General features: G+C 36.3%; 1 protein-coding gene across 4 annotated transcripts in view; it reads right to left on the reverse strand.

The window, feature by feature from the left end:
* The window catches only part of STXBP5L (syntaxin binding protein 5L), a 371,562-nt gene that overhangs the window by 189,684 nt on the left and 155,669 nt on the right, over window positions 1-26,209 (reverse strand). For all 4 annotated transcript variants that reach the window (XM_067738756.1, XM_067738754.1, XM_067738755.1 and 1 more), the window contains exons 8-9: window positions 24,987-25,070; window positions 19,590-19,713 (exon numbers count right to left, since the gene is read on the reverse strand). In XM_067738756.1, coding sequence (XP_067594857.1) covers window positions 19,590-19,713; window positions 24,987-25,070 — 208 coding nt within the window. The remainder of the gene's footprint in view (window positions 1-19,589; window positions 19,714-24,986; window positions 25,071-26,209) is intronic.

Below are 26,209 nucleotides of genomic sequence, written 5' to 3' on the forward strand. Positions count from 1 at the left end.
TGCACACAGGCAAGTGTACCCAAGTTTGGTTCACTAACAGAAATAGATGGGAACATTGTTAACTTGATAATACCTACCAAAAATTCTATAGGTAATATGGTACTTAATGGTGAGAAACTCAAATCTTTCCCACTAAGATTAGGAACAAGGCCAGGCTGTCACCTCTCACTACTGTTTTTCAACATTGTACTGAAGTTCTAGCTAATGAAATAAGACAAAAATATGAAATAAAAGGTATACAGACTGGGAAGGAAGAAATAAAACTATCCATCCATAGATAACATAATCACCTATGTAGAAAATCCAAAAGCATTGACAAAAAATCTTCTGGAACTAAGAAATGATTATAGCAAGGTTGCAGGATACATTGTTAATATACAAAAGTCAATTTATTTCCTATATACCAGCAAAAACTAACTGGAATTTGAAATTGAAACACAATACCATTTACATTAGCATCCAAAAAAATGAAATACTTAGGTATAAGTCTACTGAATATGTACAAGATCTACAGGAGTAAAACTAAAAAACGCTGATGATGAAATCAAAGAACTAAATAAATGGAGAGATATTTCATGTTCACGGATAGTTAGACACTATATTGTCAAGATGTCAGTTTTCCCAATGTAGTCTATAGATTCAATGCAATCCCAATCGAATTTGGGATTTTGTGGATACCAACAAACTGATTTTTAAAATTTATATGGAAAGGCAAAATATCTAGCATAGTCAACACAATACTGAAGAACAAAATGGGAGGGCTGAAAGTACCGGGACTTCAAGATTTACTATAAAGCTAAAATGATCAAAACAATGTGGAGAAAGATAGACAAACAGATCAATACAACAGAATAAGGATCCCAGAAATAGACCTCTGTAAATATAGCCAACTGACCTTTGACAAAAGAGCAAAAGCAATACAATGGAGCAAAGACAGTCTTTTCAACAAATGATGTTGGAACAACTAGACACCTACATGCAAAAAAAATGAATCTAGACACAGATGTTACACTTTTTACAAAAATTAACTAAAAATGGGTCATAGATCAATTTGTGTAAACACAAAACTACATAACTCCTAGAAGATAACATAGGAAAAAACCTATCTGACCTTCGGTATGACGTTTTAGATACAACACCAAAGACATAATCTATGAAAGAAATAATGGGTAAGTTGGACTTCATTAAAATTAAAAGCTTCTGCTCTGTGGAAGATAAGAGAATTAAAGACAAGCCACAGACTGAGAGAAAATATTTGCTAAGGCACAGCTGATAAAGGATTGTTATCGAAAATTTACATAGAACTCTTAAAAGGCAGCAATAAGACAACCAACCCAACAAAAAATGAGCCAAAGGTCTTGACAGATACCTCACCAAAGAAGATATACAGATGGTAAATGAGCATATGAAAATATGCTCCACACCATATGTTACAAGGGAAATGCAAATTAAAACCACAATGAGATACCAGGACACATTTATTAGTATGGCCAAAATCTGGAATACTGACAACATCAAATGCTGAAGAGGATGTGCAATAACAGGAACTCTCTTTCATTGCTGATGGGAATGCAAAATGGTACACCGCTTTGGAAAACCGGACAATTTGGCAATTTTGTAAAAAACTAAACATACTGTTACCATAGGATCCAGGAATTTCACTCCTTAGTATGTACCCAAAGAAGCTGAAAACGTACATCTACACAAAACTCACACATGGATGCTAATAGCAACTTTGTCCAAAACTGCCAAAACTTGGAGGCAACCAAGACGTCCTAAAATAGGTGAATGCATAAATCAATGGTGGTACAACCAGATAATGGAATAATATTTGGCACTAAAAATAATGAGCTATCAAGCCATGAAAGATATGGAAAACCTTAAATGTATGTTACTAAGTGAAAGAAGACAATCTGAAAAGGCTACATATTGTATGATTCCAACTATATTCTGGAAAAGGCAAAATTACGGAGAAAGTAAAAATGCCAGGGGTTGTGGGGGAAGAGGGTGAGAGAGAGATGAATAGGCAGAGCATGAGGATTTTTAAGTTATTAAAACTACTTTGTATGATACTAGAATGATGGATATAGTCATTATACATTTGTGCAAATCCACAGAATACACAACACCAAGAGTGAACCCTACGGTAAACTATGGACTTTGGGTGATTATGATGTGGAAATGTAGGTTCATCAGTTATAACAAATGTACCACTTTGCTTGAGGATGTTGATAATGGAAGAGGCTACTCATGTGTGCAGGGCAGGGGGTTTATGGGAAACATTTGTATCTCCTTCTTAATTTTGCTGTGAACCTAAAACTGCTCTAAAAATTGTCTTTAAAACTAAATATATCAGTAGAAGGACATGTGCTCACTCCCTCTTGCGAGAGCACCGTAATCACAAATAACTGCTGAACAATCATCAACAGGAAGACACTGGAACTCACTAAAAAAGATATCCCACATCCAAAGACAAAGAAGAAGCTGCAATGAGACGGTAGGAGGGGTGAAATCACAATAAAATCAAATCCCATAACCACTGGGTGGGTGACTCACAAACTGGAGAACAATTATATCAGAGAAGTCCACCCACTGGAGTGAAGGTTCTGAGCCCCACGTCAGGCTTCCCAAGCTGGGGGTCCGGCAACTGGAGGAGGAATTCCCAGAGAATCAGACTTTGAAGGCTAGCAGGATTTGACTGCAGAACTTCTACAGGTCTAGGGAAAACAGAGACTCCACTCTTGGAGGACACACAGAAAGTAGTGTGTGCATCAGGGCCCAGGGGGATGAAGGAGTGAACCCATAGGAGACTGAACCAGACCTACCTGCTAGTGTTGGAGGGTCTTCTGCAGAGGTGGGGGGTGGCTGTGGCTCACCAAAGGGACAAGGACACTGGCAGCAGAGGTTCTGGGAAGTACTCCTTGGTGGGAACCCTGCCAGAGTCCGCCATTAGCCCCACCAAAGGGCCTGTAGGCTCCAGTGCTGGGTCGCCTCAGGCCAAACAACCGACAGAGAAGGAACTCAGCCCAACCAATCAGGAGACAAGCAGATTAAGATTTTAATGAGCTCTGTCCACCAGAGCAACACCCAGCTCTACCCACCACTAGTCCCTCCAATCAGGAAACTTGCACAAGCCTGTTTGAGAGCCTCATTCACCAGAAGGCAGACAACAGAAGCAAGAACTACAATCCTGCAGCCCGGGGAATGAAAACCACATTCACAGAAAGATAAAAAAATGAAAAGGTAGAGGACTATGTACCAGATGAAGGAATAAGATAAAGCCCCCCAAAAACAAATAAATGAAGTGGAGACAGGCAACCTTCCAGAAAAAGAATTCAGAATAATGATAGTGAAGATGATCCAGGACCTGGAAAAATATGGAAGCAACGATTCAGAAGATGCAAGAAATGGTTAACAAAGAATAGAAGAATTAAAGAACAAACACCTAGAAGAATTAAAGAACAAACAAACAGATGAACAATACAATAACTGAAATGAAAAATACACTAGAAGGAATCAATAGCAGAAAAACTGAGGCAGAAGAATGGATAAGTGACCTGGAAGACAGAATGGTGGAATTTACTGCCATAGAACAGAATAAAGAAAAAAAAATGAAAAGAAATGAAGACAGCCTAAGAGACCTCTGGGACAACATCAAACGCACCAACATTCGCACTATAGGGGTCACAGAAGGAGAAGAGTGAGAGAAAGGACCCGAGAAAATATTTGAAGAGATTACAGTCGAAAACTTCCCTAACATGGGAAAGGAAATAGCCGCCCAAGTCCAGGAAGCGCAGAGAGTCCCAAACAGGATAAACCCAAGGAGAAACACGCAGAGACACATAGTAATCAAATTGACAAAAACTAAAGACAAAGAAAAACTGTTAAAAGCAACAAGAGACAAATGACAAATAACATACAAGGGAACTCCCATAAGGTTAACAGCTGATTTCTCAGCAGAAACTCTACAAGCCAGAAGGGAGTACATGATATACTTAAAGTGATGAAAGGGAAGAACCTAAAACGAAGATTACTCTACCCGGCAAGGATCTCATTCAGATTCGATGGAGAAATCAAAAGCTTTACAGACAAGCAAAAGCTAAGAGAATTCAGCACCACCAAACCAGCTCTACAGCAAGTGCTAAAGGAACTTCTCTAAGGGGGAAACACAAGAGAAGAAAAGGACCTACAAAAACAAACCCAAAACAATTAAGAAAATGGTAACAGGAACATAAATACAGCCGTATTTCTTATCAGACAAAATGTTTTAAGACAACAAGCATTATTAGGCATAGAGATGATTTACAAAATGACCAATGGTTTTTTACATCCTAAAAATTCTAAACTTGAATAAATTAATAAAATTAAATTCTCCTTCTGAGAATAGGTAATATAAATTTGCAGTGCACAATAGCATTTTTAAAGCAGGTTTCTGGTTGGCAGTTCTCAGGTTACTTTTATCTCCCTTCCTAATAAGCACTAGTTTTGATGCAGGCAATCAAGTTTTACTTTTGTGCATTTTTGAAAGGTAGAACTTACTTCTTGTTAACTAGTTTCACTAACTGTACAACCACCTTGAGTACAGGCTTTACACAAGTGTTTCTTATTAGACTATTCACCTGAGTAGGCCTCTAGGTTTTACCTACTCCCCTCCATTCTACTCCATGGAGCCTTTGGAGCAAACGTTCAAGTTTGCATTTGGAGTATTTGTATTTGTTGATTCCAAAACCTACCAAAAAAGTACAGTAATCAAGACAGTGTGGTGCTGGCATATAGATTAATGGAATGGAACTGAGAATACAAAAATAAACTCTTACATTATTCGTAAATTAATTTTCAAAAAGGGTGCCAACAAAATTCAATGGGTAAATAATCTTTTTAACAAATGATGCTGGAACAATAAAATATCCTCATGCAAAAGAATGATACTGAACCTCTTCCTTACACCATTCATAAAAACTACCTCAAAATGGATCACAGACCTAAATATAAGAGCTAAAATTATATACTGTTAGGGCTTCCCTGGTGGTGCAGTGGTTCAGAGTCCGCCTGCCGATGCAGGAGACACGGGTTCGTGCCCTGGTCCAGGAAGATCCCACATGCCGCGGAGTGGCTGGGCCCGTGAGCCATGGCCACTGAGCCTGCACGTCCGGAGCCTGTGCTCCACAACGGGAGAGGCCACAACAGTGAGAGGCACGCGTATCGCAAAAAAAAAAAAAAAAAAATTATATACTGTTAGAGGAAAATAGGAATAAATCTTTGTGACCTTAGGTTAGGCAATTATTTCTTAGATACTATACTAAAGGCATAAACAATAAAATCAAAAGCAGATAAAATGAGCTTTATCAAAATTTAAAATTTTGCGCTTAAAGGGCACCATTAAGAAAGTGAAAAGACAACATACAGAACAGGAGAAAATATTTTCAAATCATATATTTAATAAGAGATGTGTATTCAGAATGTACAGTGAACTGTTACAACTCCATAATTTAAAAAAAAAACCCTTCAGTTTGTAAATGGGCAAAGCAACTGAATAGACATTTCTCCAAAGAATACACAGAAACAGGCAACAAGCACATGAACAGATGCTCAACATCTTTACTCATTTGGGAAATGCCAATCAAAACCACAGAGTGGGGGGAATCGGGAAGATGGCGGAAGAGTAAGATGCGGAGATCACCTTGCTCCCCACGGATACACCAGAAATACATCTACATGTGGAACAACTCCTACAGAACACCTACTGAACAATGGCAAAAGACCTCAGACCTCCCAAAAGGCAAGAAACTCCCCACGTACCTGGGTAGGGCAAAAGAAAAAAGCATAAACAGATACAAAAGAATAGGGACGGGACCTGCACCAGTGGGAGGAAGCTGTGAAGGAGGAAAAGTCTTCACACACTAGGAAGCTGCTTCATGGGCGGAGACAGCGGGTGGCGGAGGGGGAAGCTTCGGAGCCGCGGAGGAGAGTACAGCAACAGGGGTGCGCAGGGCAAAGTGGAGAGATTCCCACACAGAGGATTGGTGCCAACTGGCACTCACCAGCCCGAGAGTCTTGTGTGCTCACTTGCCGGGGCGGCCGGGGCTGGGAGCTAAGGCTCCGGCTTCGGTAGGATCCCAGGGAAAGGACTGGGGTTGGCGGAGTGAACACAGCCTGCAGGGGTTAGTGCACCACGGCTAGCTGGGAGGGAGTCCGGGGAAAAGTCTGGACCTGCCAGAGAGGCAAGAGACTTTTTCTTCCCTCTTTGTTTCCTGGTGCGCGAGGAGAGGGGATTAACAGCGCTGCTTAAAGGAGCTCCAGAGACGGGCACGAGCCGCAGCTAACAGTGCGGACCCCCGAGACGGGCATGAGATGCTAAGGCTGCTGCTGCCGCCACCAAGAAGCCTGTGTGCGAGCACAGGTCACTATCCCCACCTCCCCTCCCGGGAACTTCTGCAGCCCGCCACTACCAGGGTCCTGTGATCCAGGGACAATTTCCATGGGAGACGCACGGAGCGCCGCCAGCTGGTGCAACGTCACGCCGGCCTCTGCCGCCGCAAGCGCGTCCCGCATCCGCACCCCTCCCTCCCCCTGGCCTGAGTGAGCCAGAGTCCCCGAAGCAGCTGCTCCTTTAACCCCGTACTGTCTGAGAGAAGAACAGACGCCCTCCGGCGACCTACATGCAGAGGCAGGGCCAAACCCAAAGCTGAACCCCGGGAGCTGTGCGAACAAAGAAGAGAAAGGAAAATCTCTCCAAGCAGCCTCAGAAGCAGCGGATTTTTAAAGCTCCACAATCAACTTGATGTACCCTGCATCTGTGGAATGCATGAATAGACAACGAATCATCCCATATTGAGGAGGTGGACTTTGAGAGCAAGACTGACTATTTTTTCCCCTTTTCCTCTTTTTGTGAGTGTGTATGTGTATGCTTCCTGTGAGATTTTGTCTCTATAGTTTTGCTGTCACCATCTGTCCTAGGGTTCTATCTATCCGTTTTTTTCTTTTTAAAAATTTTTTTCTTAATAATTATTTTTATTTTAATAACTTTATTTTATTTTATCTTATTTTATTTTATCCTCTTTCCTCTTTCTTTCCGTCCTTCCTTCCTTCCTTCCCTCCTTCCCTTGTTCCCTCCTTCCTTCCTTTCTTCCTTCCCTCCTTCCTTCCTTTCTTTCCTTCTTTCCTTCTTCCTTTCTTTCTACTTTTTCTCCCTTTTATTCTGAGCCATGTGGATGAAAGGCTCTTGGCGCTGCAGCCAGGAGTCAGTGCTGTGCCCCTGAGGTAGGAGAGCCAACTTCAGGACACTGGTCCACAAGAGACCTCCCAGCTCCATGTAATATCAAACGGTGAAAATCTCCCAGAGATCTCCATCTCAACACCAGCACCCAGCTTCACTCAACGAACAGCAAGCTACAGTGCTGGACACGCTATGCCAAACAACTAGCAAGACAGGAACACAACCCCACCCATTAGCAGAGAGGCTGCCTAAAATCATAAGTCCACAGACACCCCAAAACACACCACCAGATGTGGACTTGCCCACCAGAAAGACAAGATCCAGCCTCATCCACCAGAACACAGGCACTAGTCCCCTCCACCAGGAAGCCTACACAACCCACTGAAACAACTTTAGCCACTGGGGAAAGACACCAAAAACAACAGGAACTACGAACCTGCAGCCTGCAAAAAGGAGACCCCAAATACAGTAAGATAAGCAAAATGAGAACACAGAAAAACACACAGCAGATGAAGGAGCAAGATAAAAACCCACCAGACCTAACAAATGAAGAGGAATTAGGCAGTCTACCTGAAAAACAATTCAGAATAATGATAGTAAACATGATCCAAAATCTTGGAAATAGAATAGAGAAAATGCAAAAACATTTAACAAGGACCTAGAAGAACTAAAGATGAAGCAAGCAATGATGAACAACACAATAAATGAAATTAAAAATACTCTAGATGGGATCAATAGCAGAATAACTAAGACAGAAAAACAGATAAGTGACCTGGAAGATAAAATAGTGGAAGTAACTACTGCAGAGCAGAATAAAGAAAAAAGAATGAAAAGAACTAAGGACAGTCTCAGAGACCTCTGGGACAACATTAAACGCACCAACAATCGAATTATAGGGGTTCCAGAAGAAGAAGAGAAAAAGAAAGGGACTGAGAAAATATTTGAAGAGATTATAGTTGAAAACTTCCCTAATATGGGAAAGGAAATAGTTAAGTCAAGGAAGCACAGAGAGTCCCATACAGGATAAATCCAAAGAGAAACATGCCAAGACACATGTTAATCAAACAGTCAAAAATTAAATACAAAGAAAAAATATTAAAAGCAGCAAGGGAAAAATAACACACAACAGAATCCCAATAAGGTTAACAGCTGATCTTTCAGCAGAAACTCTGCAAGCCAGAAGGGACTGGCAGGACATATTTAAAGTGATGAAGGAGAAAAACCTACAACCAAGATTACTCTACCCAGCAAGGATCTCATTCAGATTTGACGGAGAAATTAAAACCTTTACAGACAAGCAAAAGCTGAGAGAGTTCAGCACCACCAAATCAGCTTCATAACAAATGCTAAAGGACCTTCACTAGGCAAGAAACACAAGAGAAGGAAAAGACCTACAATAACAAACCCAAAACAATTAAGAAAATGGGAATAGGACCATACATATCGATAATTACCTTAAATGTAAATGGATTAAATGCTCCCACCAAAAGACACAGATGGGCTGAATGGATACAAAAACAAGACCCATATATATGCTGTCTACAAGAGACCCACTTCAGACCTAGAGACACAAACAGACTGAAAGTGAGGGGATGGAAAAAGATATGCCATGCAAATGGAAACCAAAACAAAGCTGGAGTAGCAATTCTCATATCAGACAAAATAGACTTTAAAATAAAGACTATTAGAAGACACAAAGAACGACACTAAATTATGACCAAGGGATCAATCCAAGAAGACGATATAACAATTGTAAATATTTATGCACCCAACATAGGAGCACCTCAATACGTAAGGCAAATACTAACAGCCATAAAAGGGGAAATCGACAGTAACACATTCATAGTAGGGGACTTTAACACCCCACTTTCACCAATGGACAGATCATCCAAAATGAAAATACATAAGGAAACACAAGCTTTAAATGATACATTTAACAAGATGGACTTAATGGATATTTATAGGACATTCGATCCAAAAACAACAGAATACACATTTTTCTCAAGTGCTCATGGAACATTCTCCAGGATAGATCATATCTTGTGTCACAAATAAAGCCTTGATAAATTTAAGAAAATTGAAACTGTATCAAGTATCTTTTCTGACCATAACGCTATGAGACTAGATATCAATTACAGAAAAAGATCTATAAAAAATACAAACACATGGAGGCTAAACAATACACTACTTAATAACGAAGTGATCACTGATGAAATCAAAGAGGAAATCAAAAAATACTTGGAAACAAATGACAATGGAGACACGACGACCCAAACCTATGGGATGCAGCAAAAGCAGTTCTAAGAGGGAAGTTTATAGCAATACAATCCCACCTTAAGAAACAGGAAACATCTCGAATAAACAACCTAACCTTGCATCTAAAGCAATTAGAGAAAGAAGAACAAAAGAACCCCAAAGTCAGCAGAAGGAAAGAACTCATAAAGATCAGATCAGAAATAAATGAAAAAGAAATGAAGGAAACGATAGCAAAGGTCAATAACACTAAAAGCTGGTTCTTTGAGAAGGTAAACAAAACTGATAAACCATTAGCCAGACTCATCAAGAAAAAAAAGGAGAAGACTCAAATCAATAGAATTAAAAATGAAAAAGGAGAAGTAACAACTGACACTGCAGAAATACAAAGGATCATGAGAGATTACAACAAGCAACTATATGCCAATAAAATGGACAACCTGGAAGAAATAGACAAATTCTTAGAAAAGCACAACCTTCCAAGACTGAATCAGGAAGAAATAGAAAATATGAACAGACCAATCACAAGCACTAAAATTGAAACTGTGATTAAAAATCTTCCAACAAACAAAAGCCCAGGACCAGATGGCTTCACAAGCGAATTCTATCTACATTTAGAGAAGAGCTAACACCTATCCTTCTCAAACTCTTCCAAAATATAGCAGAAGGAGGAACACTCCCAAACTCATTCTACGAGGCCACCATCACCCTGATACCAAAACGAGACAAGGATGTCACAAAGAAAGAAAACTACAGGCCAATATCACTGATGAACATAGATGCAAAAATCCCCAACAAGATACTAGCAAACAGAATCCAACAGCACATTAGAAGGATCATACACCATGATCAAGTGGGGCTTATTCCAGGAATGCAAGGATTCTTCAATATACGCAAATCAATCAATGTGATACACCATATTAACAAATTGAAGGAGAAAAACCATATGATCATCTCAATAGATGCAGAGAAAGCTTTCGACAAAATTCAACACCCATTTATGATAAAAACCCTGCAGAAAGTAGACATACAGGGAACTTTCCTCAACATAATAAAGGCCATATATGACTATGACAAACACACAGCCAACATTGTCCTCAATGGTGAAAAACTGAAAGGATTTCCACTAAGATCAGGAAAAAGACAAGGTCGCCCACTCTCACCACTCTTATTCAACATAGTTTTGGAAGTTTTAGGCACAGCAATCAGAGAAGAAAAGGAAATAAAAGGAATCCAAATCAGAAAAAAAGAAATAAAGCTGTCACTGTTTGCAGATGACATGATACTATACATAGAGAATCCTAAAGATGCTACTAGAAAACTACTAGAGCTAATCAATGAATTTGGTAAAGTAGCAGGATACAAAATTAATGCACAGAAATCTCTGGCATTCCTATACACTAATGATGAAAAATCTGAAAGTGAAATGAAGAAAACACTCCCATTTACCATTGAAACAGAAAGAATAAAATATCTAGGATTAAACCTACCATAGAGATAAAAGACCTGTATGCAGAAAATTATAAGACACTGATGAAAGAAATTAAAGATAATACAAATAGATGGAGAGAGATACGATGTTCTTGGATTGGAAGAATCAACATTGTGAAAATGACTCTACTACCCAAAGCAATCTACAGATTCAATGCAATCCCTATCAAACTACCACTGGCATTTTTCACAGAACTAGGACAAAAAATTTCACAATTTGTATGGAAACACAAAAGACCCCGAATAGCCAAAGTAATCTTGAGAACGAAAAACGGAGCTGGAGGAATCAGGCTCCCTGACTTCAGACTATACTACAAAGCTATAGTAATTATAAGAATATGGTACTGGCACAAAAACAGAAATATAGATCAATGGAACAGGATAGAAAGCCCAGAGATAAACCAACGCACATATGGTCACCTTATCTTTGATAAAGGAGGCAGGAATGTACAGTGGACAAAGGACAGCCTCTTCAATAAGTGGTGCTGGGAAAACTGGACAGGTACACGTAAAATTATGAGATTAGATCACTCCCTAACACCGTACACAAAAATAAGCTCAAAATGGATTAAAGACTTAAATGTAAGGCCAGAAACTATCAAACTCTTAGAGGAAAACATAGGCAGAACACTCTATGACATAAATCACAAGATCCTTTTTGACCCGACCCACCTCCCAGAGAAATGGAAATAAAAACAAAAATAAACAAATGGGACCTAATGAAACTTCAAAGCTTTTGCACAGCAAAGGAAACCATAAACAAGACCAAAAGACAACCCTCAGAATGGGAGAAAACATTTGCAAATGAAGCAACTGACAAAGGATTGATCTCCAAAATTTACAAGCAGCTCATGCAGCTCAATAACAAAAAAACAAACAACCCAATCCAAAAATGGGCCGAAGACCTAAATAGACATTTCTCCAAAGAAGATATACAGACTGCCAAGAAACAGATGAAAGAATGCTCAACATCATTAATCATTAGAGAAATGCAAATCAAAACTACGATGAGATATCATCTCACACCAGTCAGAATGGCCATCGTCAAAAAATCTAGAAACAATAAATGCTGGAGAGGGTGTGGAGAAAAGGGAACACTCTTGCACTGCTGGTGGGAATGTGAATTGGTTCAGCCACTATGGAGAACAGTATGGAGGTTCCTTAAAAAACTACAAATAGCACTACCATATGACCCAGCAATCCCACTACTGGGCATATACCCTGAGAAAACCAAAATTCAAAAAGAGTCATGTACCAAAATGTTCACTGCAGCTCTATTTACAATAGCCCGGAGATGGAAACAACCTAAGTGCCCATCATCGGATGAATGGATAAAGAAGATGTGGCACATATATACAATGGAATATTACTCAGCCATAAAAAGAAACGAAATTGAGCTATTTGTAATGAGGTGGATAGACCTAGCGTCGGTCATACAGAGTGAAGTAAGTCAGAAAGAAAAAGACAAATACCATATGCTAACATATATATATGGAATTTAAGAAGAAAAAAAAATGTCATGAAGAACCTAGGGGTAAGACAGGAATAAAGACACAGACCTACTGGAGAACGGACTTGAGGATATGGGGAGGGGGAAGGGTGAGCTGTGACAGGGCGAGAGAGAGTCATGGACATATACACACTAACAAACATAAGGTAGATAGCTAGTGGGAAGCAGCCGCATGACACAGGAATATCGATCGGCTTGGTGCTTTGTGACTGCCTGGAGGGGTGGGATAGGGAGGGTGGGAGGGAGGGAGACGCAAGAGGGAAGAGATATGGGAACATATGTATATGTATAACTGATTCACTTTGTTATAAAGCAGAAACTAACACACCATTGTAAAGCAACTATACCCCAATAAAGATGTTAAAAAAAAGAATAAACAAAGAAAAATTTCAAAATCAACTTGAAAACAAGGAATAAAATGACAATAAATACATACCTATCAATACATGGAATAAATGCTCTGATCAAAACACATGGAGTGGCAGAGTTGATAAAAAATAAATAACCCAAGAACCTACCATATGCTGCCTACTAGAGATTCACTTCAGGGCTAAAGACAGAGACTGAAAGTGAGGGGATGGAAAATGATATTTCATGCAAATGGGAAGAAAGAGATGGTAGCAATACTCATATCAGGCAAAATAGACTTTAAAACAAAGTCTATAACAAAGCAAAGAAGGGAATTATATAATGATAACAGAATCAACATAAGAAGAGGATATTACACACATCAACATATAAGCATACAATACAGGCACACGTAAATATATAAAACAAATACTAAGAGACATAAAGGGAGAAATTTACAGGAATACAATAATAATAGGAGACGTTAACACCCGACTGACATCAATGGACAGATCATGCAGAGAGAAAATCAATAAAGCAATACAGGTCCTAAATGACACAAGAGACCAGGTGGACTTAGTTTATATCTACAGGACACTACATCCAAAAAAAAATAGAAAACACATTATTTTCAAGTATTTATGGAACGCTCTCTAGGATAGAGCATATATTAGCTCACAAAACAAAGTCTCAACAAATTTAAGAGGACAGAAATTATTTCAAGCATCTTTTCTGACCACAACAGTATGAAACTAGAAATAAACAATACAAAGAAAAATGGAAAAATAAGAAACATATGGAGACGAAACAACATGCTACTAAAAAAACGAATCGGTCAACGATGAAATCAGAGAAGAATCAGAAAATACCTCAAGACAAATAGCAATGAATACAGAACCTTACAAAATCTATGGGATGCAGCAAAAGCATTTCTAAGAGGGCAGTTTATACTGATACAGCTCTTTGTCAAGAAACAACAAAAATCTCAAACAGCCTAAGTGACCACCTTAAAGAATTAGAAAAAAAGAACAAAAAAGCCTAAAGTTATCAGAAAGAAAGAAATAATAAAGATCAGAGAAGAAATAAATAAAGATTTAAAATATAACAGAAAAGAGCAATGAAACCAAGAGCCGTTTTTTTGAAAGATAAACAAAATCGACAATTCACTAGCCAAGGTCACAAAGAAGAAAAGAAAGAGGACCCAAATAAACAAAATAAGAAAGGAAAGAGGAGAAATAATAACTGATAGCACAGAAACACAAAACATCATAAGAAAATACTATGAACAACTATTATATGCCAAAAACTAGACAACTTGGAAAAAATGGACAAGTTTCTAGAAACATACAGCCTGCCAAAACTTAGTCAAGAAGAAACAGATAATGTGGACAGACCAATCACTAGAAGTAAAATAGAATCTGTAATAAATGAAAAAAAAAAAATTAGGGACTTCCCTGGTGGTCCAGTGGCAAAGAATCCACCTTACAATGCAGGGGACAGGGGTTTGATCCCTGGTCAAGGAACTAAGATCCCACATGCCATGGGGCAACTAAGCCTGTGTGTCACAACTACTGAGCTCATGTACCTCAACGAGAGAGTCCACGTGCTGCAAACTACAGAGCCCACTCGCCCTGGAGCCTGCACACCACAACTAGAGAGAGAAAACCTACACGCCACAACTAGAGAGAAACCCACATGCAGCAACAAGAGACAAGCCCATGCACCATGATGAAGAGCCCACATGCCTCAATGAAGGTCCCGAGTGCTGCAACTAAGACCCGATGCAACCAAAAATAAATAAATAAATAATGAATAAATCTTAAAAAAAAAATTCCCTGCAAATAGAAGTCCAGTACTGGACAGATTCACTGGGGAAATCTACCAAACATACAAAGAATAACTTATTCCTATCCTTTTCAAACTATTCCAAAAAACTGAAGAGAATAGAACACTCTCTAATTCATTCTATAAAGCCACCATCACCCTGATACCAAAACCAAACAAATACACTAAAAAAAAAAAGAAAGAAAGAAAAGAAAATTACAGGCCAATATCTCTGATGAATATAGACGCAAAAATCCCCACCAAAATATTAGCAAATCAAATCCAACAATACATAAAAAGGATCATATACCATGATCAAGTTTGTTTTATTCCAGGGTCATGAGGATTGTTCAATATTCACAAACCAATCAATGTGATACACCACATTAACAAAAGAAAAAATAAAAATCACATCATAATCTCAACAGACACAGAAAACGCATTTGGCAAAATTCAACATCCATTCATAATAAAAACTCTCATCAAAGTGGGTATAAGGAACATATCTCAACATAATAAAGGCCATTTACACCAAACACAGAGCCAATATAATACTCAACAGTGAAAAGCTGACAGACTTCCTGCTAAACTCAGGAGCAAGACAAGGATGTTCACTCTCACCACTTCTATTTAACATAGTATTGGAAGTCCTAACCTAACCACAGCAATAAGAAACTGGAAAGGAAGTGGTAAAACTGTCACTCTATGAAGATGACATGGTACTGTATGTAGAGAACCCTAAAGTTTCCACATAGAAACTATCAGAATTAATAAAAGAAGTCAGCAAGGTAGCAGAATACAAGATTAATATACATAAATCTGTTGTATTTCTTTATATTAACAATGAAATGTCAGAAAGAGAAAATAAAAGAAAAATCCTGTTTAAAATTGCATCAAAAATATAAAATACCTAGGGATAAACTTAACCAAGGAGGTGAAAGACCTTACACTGAAAACTATAAAACTTTGATAAATGAAACTAAGTGATTTAAAAAAATATATATTCCATGCTCTTGGATTGGAAGAATTAATATTGTTAAAAACGGCCATACTACCCAAAGCAAACTAGAGATTTAGTGCAATCTTTATCAAAATATCCATGACATTTTTCACAGAACTAGATCAATCCTAAAATTTATATGGAACCACAAAAGGCCCAGAATTGTCAAAGCAATTCTGAGGAAAAAGTACAAAGCTGGAGGTATAACCCTTACAGACTTCAGAAAAAGCTACAGTCATCAAAACAGTGTGGTACTTGCACACACTAAAAAAGGCACATAGATCAATGGAACAGGACAGAGAGCCCAGAAATAAACCCACAACTTATGGTCAATTAATCTACGAGAAAGGAGGCAAGAATATACAATGGAGAAAAAATAGTCTCTTCAGCAAGGGGTGCTTGGAAAGCTGGACAGCTACATATAAATCAATGAAATTTGAACACTTCCTCACACCAGATACAAATATAAACTCAAAATGGTTTAAAGACTTAAATACAAGACTTGACACCATAAAACTCCCAGAACAGAACATAGGCAAAATATTCTCTGATATAAATCGTAGCAACATTATCTTAGATCAGTCTCCCAAGGCAAAAGAAATCCAAGCAAAAATAAACAAATGGCACTTAATCAAACTTAAAAGCTTTTACAGAGTAAAGGAAACCATCAACAAAATAAAAAGACAACCTACAAAATGGGAGAAAATGTTTGTAAATGATGCAACTGACAAGGGGTTAATATCCAATATATACAAGCAGCTCATATAACTCAATATCAAAAAAAAACCCAATCAAAACACGGGCAAAAACCTAAATAGACATTTTTCCAAGGAAGACATACAGATAGCTAACAGGCACATGAAAAGATGCTCAACATTGCTAATTATTAGAGAAATGCAAGTCAAAACCACAATGAGTTATCACCTCACACTGGTTAGAATGGTTATCATCAAAATGTCTACAAATAATATATGCTGGAGAGGATGTGGAGGAAAGGGAACCCTTGTATGTTGTTGGAAGGAATGTAAATTGGTGCAGCCATTATGGAAAATAGTATGGAGGTTCTTCAAAAAACTAAAAATAGAGCTACCCATATGATCCAACAATCCCACTCCTGGGTATATATCCAGAAAAAAATGAAAACTCTAATTTGAAAAGATACATGCGCTGCAATGTTCATAGCAGCACTATTTACAATAGCCAAGACATGGAAACAACCTAAATGTCCACCAACAGATGAATCGATAAAGAAGATGTGGTATATAAATACAATGGAATATTACTCATCCATAAAAAAGAATGAAATATTGTCATTTGAAGCAACATGGATGGACCTAGAGAATATTATACTTAGTGAAGTAAGTCAGACAGAGAAAGACAAATACTATATGATATCACTTATATGTGGAATCTAAAAATTAATCTATATACAAAACAGAAACAGACTTATAAATATAAAAAACAAATCTATGGTTACCAAAGGGGAGGGAGGTTGGGAGGGACAAATTACATGTATTGGATTAACAGATATAAACTACTATACATAAAATAGATAAGCAACAAGGATTTACTGTAACGAACAGTGAATTATATTCAGTATCTTGTAATAACCTATACTGGAATATAATATGAAAATAAAAATAACTGAATCACTACACTGTACACCTGAAACTAACAAAACATTGTAAGTTAACTATACATCAATAAAAAAATACTTAAAGAGTATTGAAAGCAAAAATTGTAACATTGTATTTAGATGTAATACATATGATAACTGTTGCATGAAGGACAATGGGTGAAGACAAATAAATATATGTGGTAGTGAAATTTCTACATTTTATGTAAAGTGTTACAATTAACCCTAATAGAATATGGAAAGTTAAGGAAGTACAATATATTGTAATCCCTAGAGCAACAGATTAAAAAGAATATGTGAAGATAAATTGCCTATATGTAAATTCAAATGGAATCATAATAAAAACTTTCAAATAATCCAAAAGAAGGCAAAAAGGGGAGATAAAAGGAACAAAAAATAATAGGACCAACAACAACAAAAAATAAACTGGTATACCTAAATCCAATCCCATCAGTAATTATATTTAATATTAACGGACTAAACACTCCAACTAAATTATGTAAGACTGAATAAAAAAGCAAGACCCAACTATATGTTCTCTACAGGAGACATGATAGCTACCTAACAATAAAACCTTAAAATACATGAAACAAATAAGTACAGAATTAAAGTGAAAAGTAGACAATTCTATAATCATTAAATTTTAATACTGCTTTCTCAGAAATTGATTCCTAGTCAAACACCAGTTAAACCACAGAATATCTGATAAACGATATCAGCCACATTTAGCTATTTGACTTTTAGAGTATAAAAACAAAAATAAATAGAAGTACAAGGAAAATATTCATAACACATATTTTAACTTACTTCTCTAAGAATTGAAAAATCAATAATAAAAAACAGTGAAGATTTAAACAGTACAAAGTAAAAATGAGAATTTCAAATTTGACTCAGATCATATATGTGTGTGTGTGTGTGTGTGTGTATATCTCACATCTATATAATGGATATTACTCAGCCGTGTAAAAGAATGAAATTCTGCCATTTGCAACAACAGGGATGGCAGAATAGCACAGAGTACTATGCTAAGTTAAATAATTCAAAGAAAGACAAATACTCTATATTATCACTTATACGTGGAACCAAAAAATAAAACAAAAACAAAGCAGAAACAGACTCACAGATATAGAGAACAAACTAGTGGTTACCAGAGTAGAGACGGAAGGGGGGAGGGGCAAATTAGGGGTATGAGATTAAGAGATACATATACATTTATTTATATGTATAAAATAAATAAGCAATAAGGAATATTGTACAGCACAGGGAATTATAGCCATTATTTTGTAAAAACTTTAACTGGAGTGTAATCTATAAAAATATTGAAAAACTATGTTGTACACCTGAAACTGATATAAATAATATATCAACTGTACTTCTATTTAAATAAATAAATAAATAAAGCATCTCTAAGTAAGTTTTTAAATGTAAGGTAATCGCTAAGTAAACTGCTAAGGTAAATGTTGCAATAATTTAATCTTTTGTGGTGGAACATGCAACTGTGGTACAAAAAATGGCAAACCAACCCAAGCTGGAATAGTTCCATCTTTTGATTTCACCCACTATAAAAACATACCACTGTTTTCTCAATGTGAAACTATAATAAACACTCAGAAACTATGAAATAGAATGTATTTCATTAACCTCTAGGTTTTGACCTCTTTATTCTTACAACCAACCAATGGTAAGAGATAAACACGAAACTCAGATCATCACCAATATTAGGGAAAATAATATGGCCTCTGAATAAAAAATATTCATACATTTGAAATTTTTATTCTGCCTAGACAGATCCAACATAAATCCTAAATATCTCCTTTCAATGAGGAATATAATAAGATAAATACAACCTACGATAAAAACCATGTAGTCATAATTTAGTGGAATCAAATGGCAGAAATGGAAATAAATGGGAGAATTTAGAAAACAACAGACTCTAAAGCAGTATAGAAATTAGGTCCAAGAGTCAGATCTATAAAGTGCCATTCTCTCACTAGCTCCTTACCCCTTAAAATTCATCAAATATCCTATATTAGCTCCTCTGCTTCAGGTACATCAACCATCAGTTATTCAATTTTTGGTATCAAAATTGAATAGGTATCACTTACAATGTAGGAAAGTTGATAGATAGGAGGAAGGGAAGTATAGAAACTTTGGGTCATAATGTAGGGATCTGAAGGAGGTATAAAGGGGTATTTAGAATCAGAAGCTATGTCCTATTACCTCTTTCTAGTGATAATGATACCAACTTTCCTACTTCAAGTAACGGCACTGAATCTCCAGAGTTGATTTCTTTTGAAAGCATACATCTTACCATGTGGAATTGTGGTCTGGAAAGGACGACTTGGGCTTTTCAGGTTCCATAAAGTCAAGCTACCATCTGAATGGCTGCACATGAATTGTTTGCCCTCATGATGCCAATCAATTGAATGAATAGCCTAATGAAATAACAATTAAAAACAAGTAGAGGAGGGGAAAAGTTGATATATCATTCTACATTCCAAAGGAAAAATATTTTAACACAGAATTATTATAGCAATAACACTTAGGAAACATATGTAATTTTTCTGACCTAGGTCATACTACCTTTGGTTTCAACCTTCTATAGGCTTATAGAAGGCTACAAAAACTCACCTCCTAAGATAAAGAAAAGTTAAGTAAATTTCATAGTATTGTTAGATCCCAGAACTTTTTGTTGTAAATTCTAGGTCCTCCCCGTACCCTTTAATGCTTCTTTGAAAATTATTACACAGAAGTAAAAGCAAGGTTATCAGAAAATAATCTCTGGTGAGGTAGAAGTCTAGTTCCACTTAAAATAGCCAACTTAAAAGGTAGTTTACATAAGAGTTGCAATTTGAGGGCTTACTACATGCCAGACCCCAGGGTAAGCAGTTTATGTACATTATCTCATTTAATCCTACAAAACAGATATTATGTTTTTCCAAATTACACGTGGTGAAATAGGCCTAGAAAGATTGAGATACTTGCTCAGGTTACACCACTCAAAGCCAGTGTCTGACTACAAAACCCATATTTGGAATCATTGGACTATATTAACTCTAACATATACTATTTAATTTGACTTAAAGCAAGAAGAGTTTAAAATTTTTGTATTTACAGATTCATTCTGTAGATGTGAATTAAATAAAATTAAAAAGTGATCATTACATTTTCCTAATTTGTTTTATTCCCAGTAGTTGCACAGTGTCTTGCATAAAGTAGGTACCCAAAAAATCTGTTAAATGAATAAGTAATTAATGTTATCAAATATTTCCACACTCTTGGTATTCTTTCAAAATTAATAAAGTATATATGGAACTTGGGTAATGTGCTAATAAGCAGAATGAAAGAAACTCTAGTAGGCATAAAAGTTGAACAGATGTATATACAGACAGCATGATCCTTTCCTTAAAAGAACTTAAACAACTGCGAGGTAGGAAACATTTATACCAATATTAATACTACTTATCGTTTGGAACTTTTAACGTTTAGTTTTTTAATCTATATTTATAAAACTAAGTTATGTATATATTTATTTTATACCAAACTTATACATATACACACACACACACACATATTTCCAAACAATAAGTATTGTTAGAGTTATAAATAAATGATGACTAGAGCAGTCGTTAGACATATCAGAAATGAAATAGTATATGAGTGGACCTCAAGATAAGTAAGATTTGGTTAATTGCAAAAGATACCATGACACACTGGACTTATGTTTTCTCTCACCCTGGTCTTTATTACTGGGCAGAGAAGACTTCTTTATTGCCAGGGTTCAGTAGAGGCAGTGAGAGGGAAAAAACGCTCTTGTCTTCTCCTCTGCGTATTTCTTCTCATTTTTTATGTGACTGAAGGGAAATGTCACTTCTTGCCTCCTCTACATGTTAACGTGGATGAACCTTAGTCAATTTAAAGTTCTCTCAGACTACTTTGCTATAAATGGTAGGCGCAGAGCCCCAGCCCTAACCTTTCTTTCTATCCCACTGCATTTCTGTCTACTGGAGAAGACAGATATAAAAATGAAATATATAACATAAAACCAAGATAAGTACTATAAAAGAAGTACATTTATTGTACAGAAGAGTAGGCATGTAAAACCAACTTGTTATTAAAGAATAGGATGTCAAATAGCCCATCATTGAAGAGACTGAACAGCTGGAATTTGAACTGACTTAATGGGTAAAAATTCAATTTCTATTTATTTGATTATACCCCACTCTTTTCTTTAAAAAGGACCTTAAGCATTTGCTGAAAAACCAAATATAATACAACTAATTAAAGAAAAAAAATTTTAATGAAGAACAATATGGAAAATAAACTCAGTGGCTGTGACTGAATTTCTTGTAAACGAAAAAGACAAAGGAAACCCAAAAAGCTAGGTAACAATCTGAAAAAAGGAAAAACAGCAGTTAGTAAGGAATTAAAAAGTTATCCTCATGTCAGACTCTGAGAGATTTCTCTATGAGAGATTATTTAAGAAATATTGATGTAATGAAACAAAAATTTCACAGCTAATGTGGAAGTAAAATTCATATGGTTATTTCTGAAAATGATCTTGGATTTCCAAAACAAAACTCTGAATTCATCAGTGGTTATTTATCAAGTGGCTAGTTAGATACTCCAAATAGCTTTACAGTGGCTAAATAATAGAATTTTGATATGCATAAGAGGAAAGAAGGGAGTGCATGATAAGGTATTAGCAGAAGCAAAGGCCTGGAGGTAGGAAGTAAATGGTATGTTTAGGAGACAGTGAGTAACATGTCTGAAGTGTAGAAGTGTGTAGAAGGATGCAGTAAATTAAATTCAAGGGAAAAAGCACCAGGGCCTTAAACCTCCTGTCAAGGAATAAGACTTTGTACTGTTGACAACTGGGAGCCATTCAAAGGTTTTGAGGTAGAGAATTACCTAATCTGCTATGTCTTAAAATGATAATCTTGTTAGTGAAAGATATATTGAAAAGGTAAGATATCTGAGGAAACATGATTAGTTAAAAGGCTATCGTAAGTCTTCCAGGCAAAAGATAACATCCTCAGCTAGGACGTTGAATGTGGGAATGGAAAAGGAGAAGAAATAAATGAGAAACAATATAAAAATTGGATCAAGAAGACCACAAAAGTGATTGCATATGATATATGAAGAAGAAAAAAGGGTCAAATATGACTCTGAGGGTTATAAATTAAAATAACTAAATCAAAATTGAAAAACTGAAAAAGAGGTTCAGACCTGTAAATATAAATTCAGTGCCAATGGAATATTCATCTGGACTTATAGATTATTAGATATTTGGATCTAGATCTCAGGAGAGAGGTAAGAGTTAAAGATATATGAATTTTTAATTTATCAGCATAATATAGGTAATATTTGAAATGGTGGGAGGGGATATGAACATAAATGTAAACTGAAGGAGAAATGAAGAGAGGGTGAAGACGTAGAATCCTGAAGAGTTATCTATAATGTAAAGGAGAGTTAAGGAAAGAACCAGTGATGGAGAAAGGAGGGGTGAAAAATGAGGTGGAAAAACACAAACAAGGGAAGAAATCATTTTAAGAAGGAAGGACTGATGTAAAGTCACAGGTTTAGTGAGGAACTTAAAAGACTAAGGAAGGGGTCACTGATCATTGGTGACTTATGAGAAACCATTTCAGGACAGATGATTTCAAAATATGAGACGTAAAGTGATGAGGAAAGTTTGAAAAGTTTGGTAATAACATGAAGTATACAACTATCTTTATTAAAATGATAGGACATATAATTATGCATTAAAGTAAATCAATTATATATATATTCATATAATTCTAAGTATAAAGTGTAGTATTCTACTGACTTAAACATTGTTAATCTTTATTTAAACATTTCATTGCAAAATTACTTTCACTTACTTTTTAAAGTTAGAAATCTTCCTTCCACACTTTTTAAGGCCACAGGAAAACTAGCTGATTGAGCATTCTCATCTGGATTTCCATTTCAGCTGCTCCACTCTAGTTCCAACTGGCTAAATACACAGATGGTATTTGGACTCTTATCTAACTGCTAGTCTTTTTTTTTTTTTTTTTTTTTTTTTTTTTGCGGGCCTCTCACTGTTGTGGCCTCTCCCGTTGTGGAGCACAGGCTCTGGACACACAAGCTCAGTGGCCATGGCTCACGGGTCTAGCCGCTCTGCAGCATGTGGGATCTTCCTGGACCCGGGTATCCGGTTAGGAAGCCCTAACTGCTAGTCTTAAGAGAGGAAGTGATCTTCATACTCATCTTTGTATTTTATGTATTTAACAAAAGGAAAACCCTAGCTTAGCTCTCTAGGACCTTCTTGCCTTATGATTCAAGGTGCCTCGTAAGTTGATCATAAAGAGCATAACTGTATGACATTGCTTGCCAGAGTACTGTTCACTAATCATGACCAATTACCCAGCTGTTATATCATTTACTTCTGAATTCTTTGTCACCATGACAATAATCTTGTATATATCATAAAATCTTAGTTTTCCAGAACCACTAAGAAATGAATGGGGGGTGGGGGTTATGGGATAGCCGAAGGCTTGTACCTTTAAGCACCAAAATTTAAATTTTACTTTTATAAGGGGATGGAAGAGGGCATAAAAAGAAACTGTTCTAAAAAAATGTGTTTTCCTTTCAAATTTATTTCTCTATTTATCTTAGTGTTGTCTTAAATTCTTTGGCACTCTTCCCATTTAAGCCTGGGTAATTCTAAACAGTGATTTTTGACCTGTATTTTCCTATCTCTCATCACTGTAACAATTTTTAATTTAATTGAGAGCCTAGATGATCACCTTTATTTCCACAGCTACAAGATATAATTTCCCTTTCTCACCTTTTGCCCCTAGCCTCACTCTTTTCACATTAGCTTCTTCTTAAGAAGGAAATAATAGCTTAGAATCAATCTTCGAACAACCGAAGTATCAATTAACAGACTATCCTTGATAAGAGTTCATTGTTTTCTCTACATGAAAACCTAAAATCTCAATTCTGTATGACAAAATGTACTTCAAGATCTGACTTTTATTATTAAGTATTACTATTTTAAAAATCTCTCTTTACTGTAAGAAGGCAAGTATTAGAAGATAAGGCCTTTCAAACTGACTACTTAAACTTTCTGCCACAGAAAAACAATTTTCTAATGATGTGTATCTTTAGAGTATCTTTAGTAGTATCTTTAGAGACCTTAAGGACAAAAAGGTTAAGAAATAAGCATAGGGCTTCCCTGGTGGCGCAGTGGTTGAGAGTCCGCCTGCCGATGCAGGGGACACGGGTTCGTGCCCCGGTCCGGGAGGATCCCACATGCCGCGGAGTGGCTGGGCCCATGAGCCGTGGCCGCTGAGCCTGAGCGTCTGGAGCCTGTGCTCCGCAACGGGAGAGGCCACAACAGTGAGAGGACCGTGTACCGCAAAAAAAAAAAAAGAAATAAACAAACATAGAGCCTAAAGGAAAGAAAAAGATAGGTAATAGACACCAACATATGTAAATACCCAAAAAAGGCTTAAAAATAATCCGTCAAGGCAAAATTTCCACTCAGGAGAACAACCCAGAGGTGGAACTCGTGCAAATACCAACAGGCAGTGTGAGGCACTGGATCAGAACTAGGCAGTTTTCCAATGATAAAAATACTGGTAACATACAAGGCTTAAATGTAGAAAACAGGCATAAAATCACAATACTCTTTTCAAATATTCCAGTAGAAATCACTTACCTCATCATAATAAACTCTCAGTTCTGCTCTTTTAGATTTCAAGTCCCAGAATACTACAGTACCATTTTCATAACCTATTAGCAGCTGGAAAACATTAGAACAATCATTTTTGTAATTCTAACATTAATTTTACCTTGCTCCAAATAAAGATTAATGTTAATACAATAAAGTATAATCATACATTATACAACTTTATTTAGAATACCGATTTTTCCAAACCTGAATACAGGTTTTCTACATTGAAAAAAATTGGCAAATGAACTCTACTTCAATATAAACACTTACCAATGAAATCTACCTCATTCCAAAGAGTATATTGAGAAAATATGTAAGTATATATGAAACAACATAAAAATAAATGAGAACATTGGAACAAAAGAAAAATGGGATAGAAAATGAAGATGAAATAAAGGATGAAATGTGATAACTTTAACAAACAGTGTATATGCCATTCAGTTTTTTGCACTTGAAAAATGTGGCCACAAATTTGGCTTCAAATTTCTTTCTATCAAATCCAATTTTCTGACTTACGTCAGTATTTTAAATTGGTGATTTATGAACTCTCTGCAGTTCACAAAGGTATTCTAGAGATTCACATCATTAAATATAGTTGATACTGATTTATAAATCAATAAATAAGACAATTAACAAAATATACATTCTTCATTTCAAAAGAAAAGGATTTGAGAACAGAAAATGATTATTAGATGATCATATTCAAGACTCAGTCATTCAGCTAAATACTGCTAGCTGTGCTGATGGTTCTTACTATGATTCTGAGTTTTATTTGTAGTTATATTTTGTTAAATTTAATCTACCATTAGTTAAAAAAAACCCAGAAAGGATAAAAATAGGCCAACGTTCAAATAATGATATTTCACAGGAATGTGCCTTAAGATGATTTTCTTGAAATCCATTAGTATTTCTCTGGTGAAAATTCTTATACTGTTAATAAAGATGTTTCAGTAACTCCAAAATACAGTGGTAAAAACAGAAAATATAATGGTAGTTATGTTACTCCTACATAGCTTCTTGAGACCTAATCATTTCCCTAGAAATTTTATAACAGAACACAAAAAAACAACAAAAATAAGCCAGCTAGTAGTTTTAACAGGAAACAAAATTTCAAATATCAGATCATGAAAGCAATGCATATTACTTTTGAAGGCATAGCATATACTTAAATGTTTTATTATTAAACTGCAAACAATAAATTCTAAAAT

This window comes from Pseudorca crassidens, chromosome 5, assembly GCF_039906515.1.
Source record: "Pseudorca crassidens isolate mPseCra1 chromosome 5, mPseCra1.hap1, whole genome shotgun sequence".
NCBI lineage: Eukaryota > Metazoa > Chordata > Mammalia > Artiodactyla > Delphinidae > Pseudorca > Pseudorca crassidens.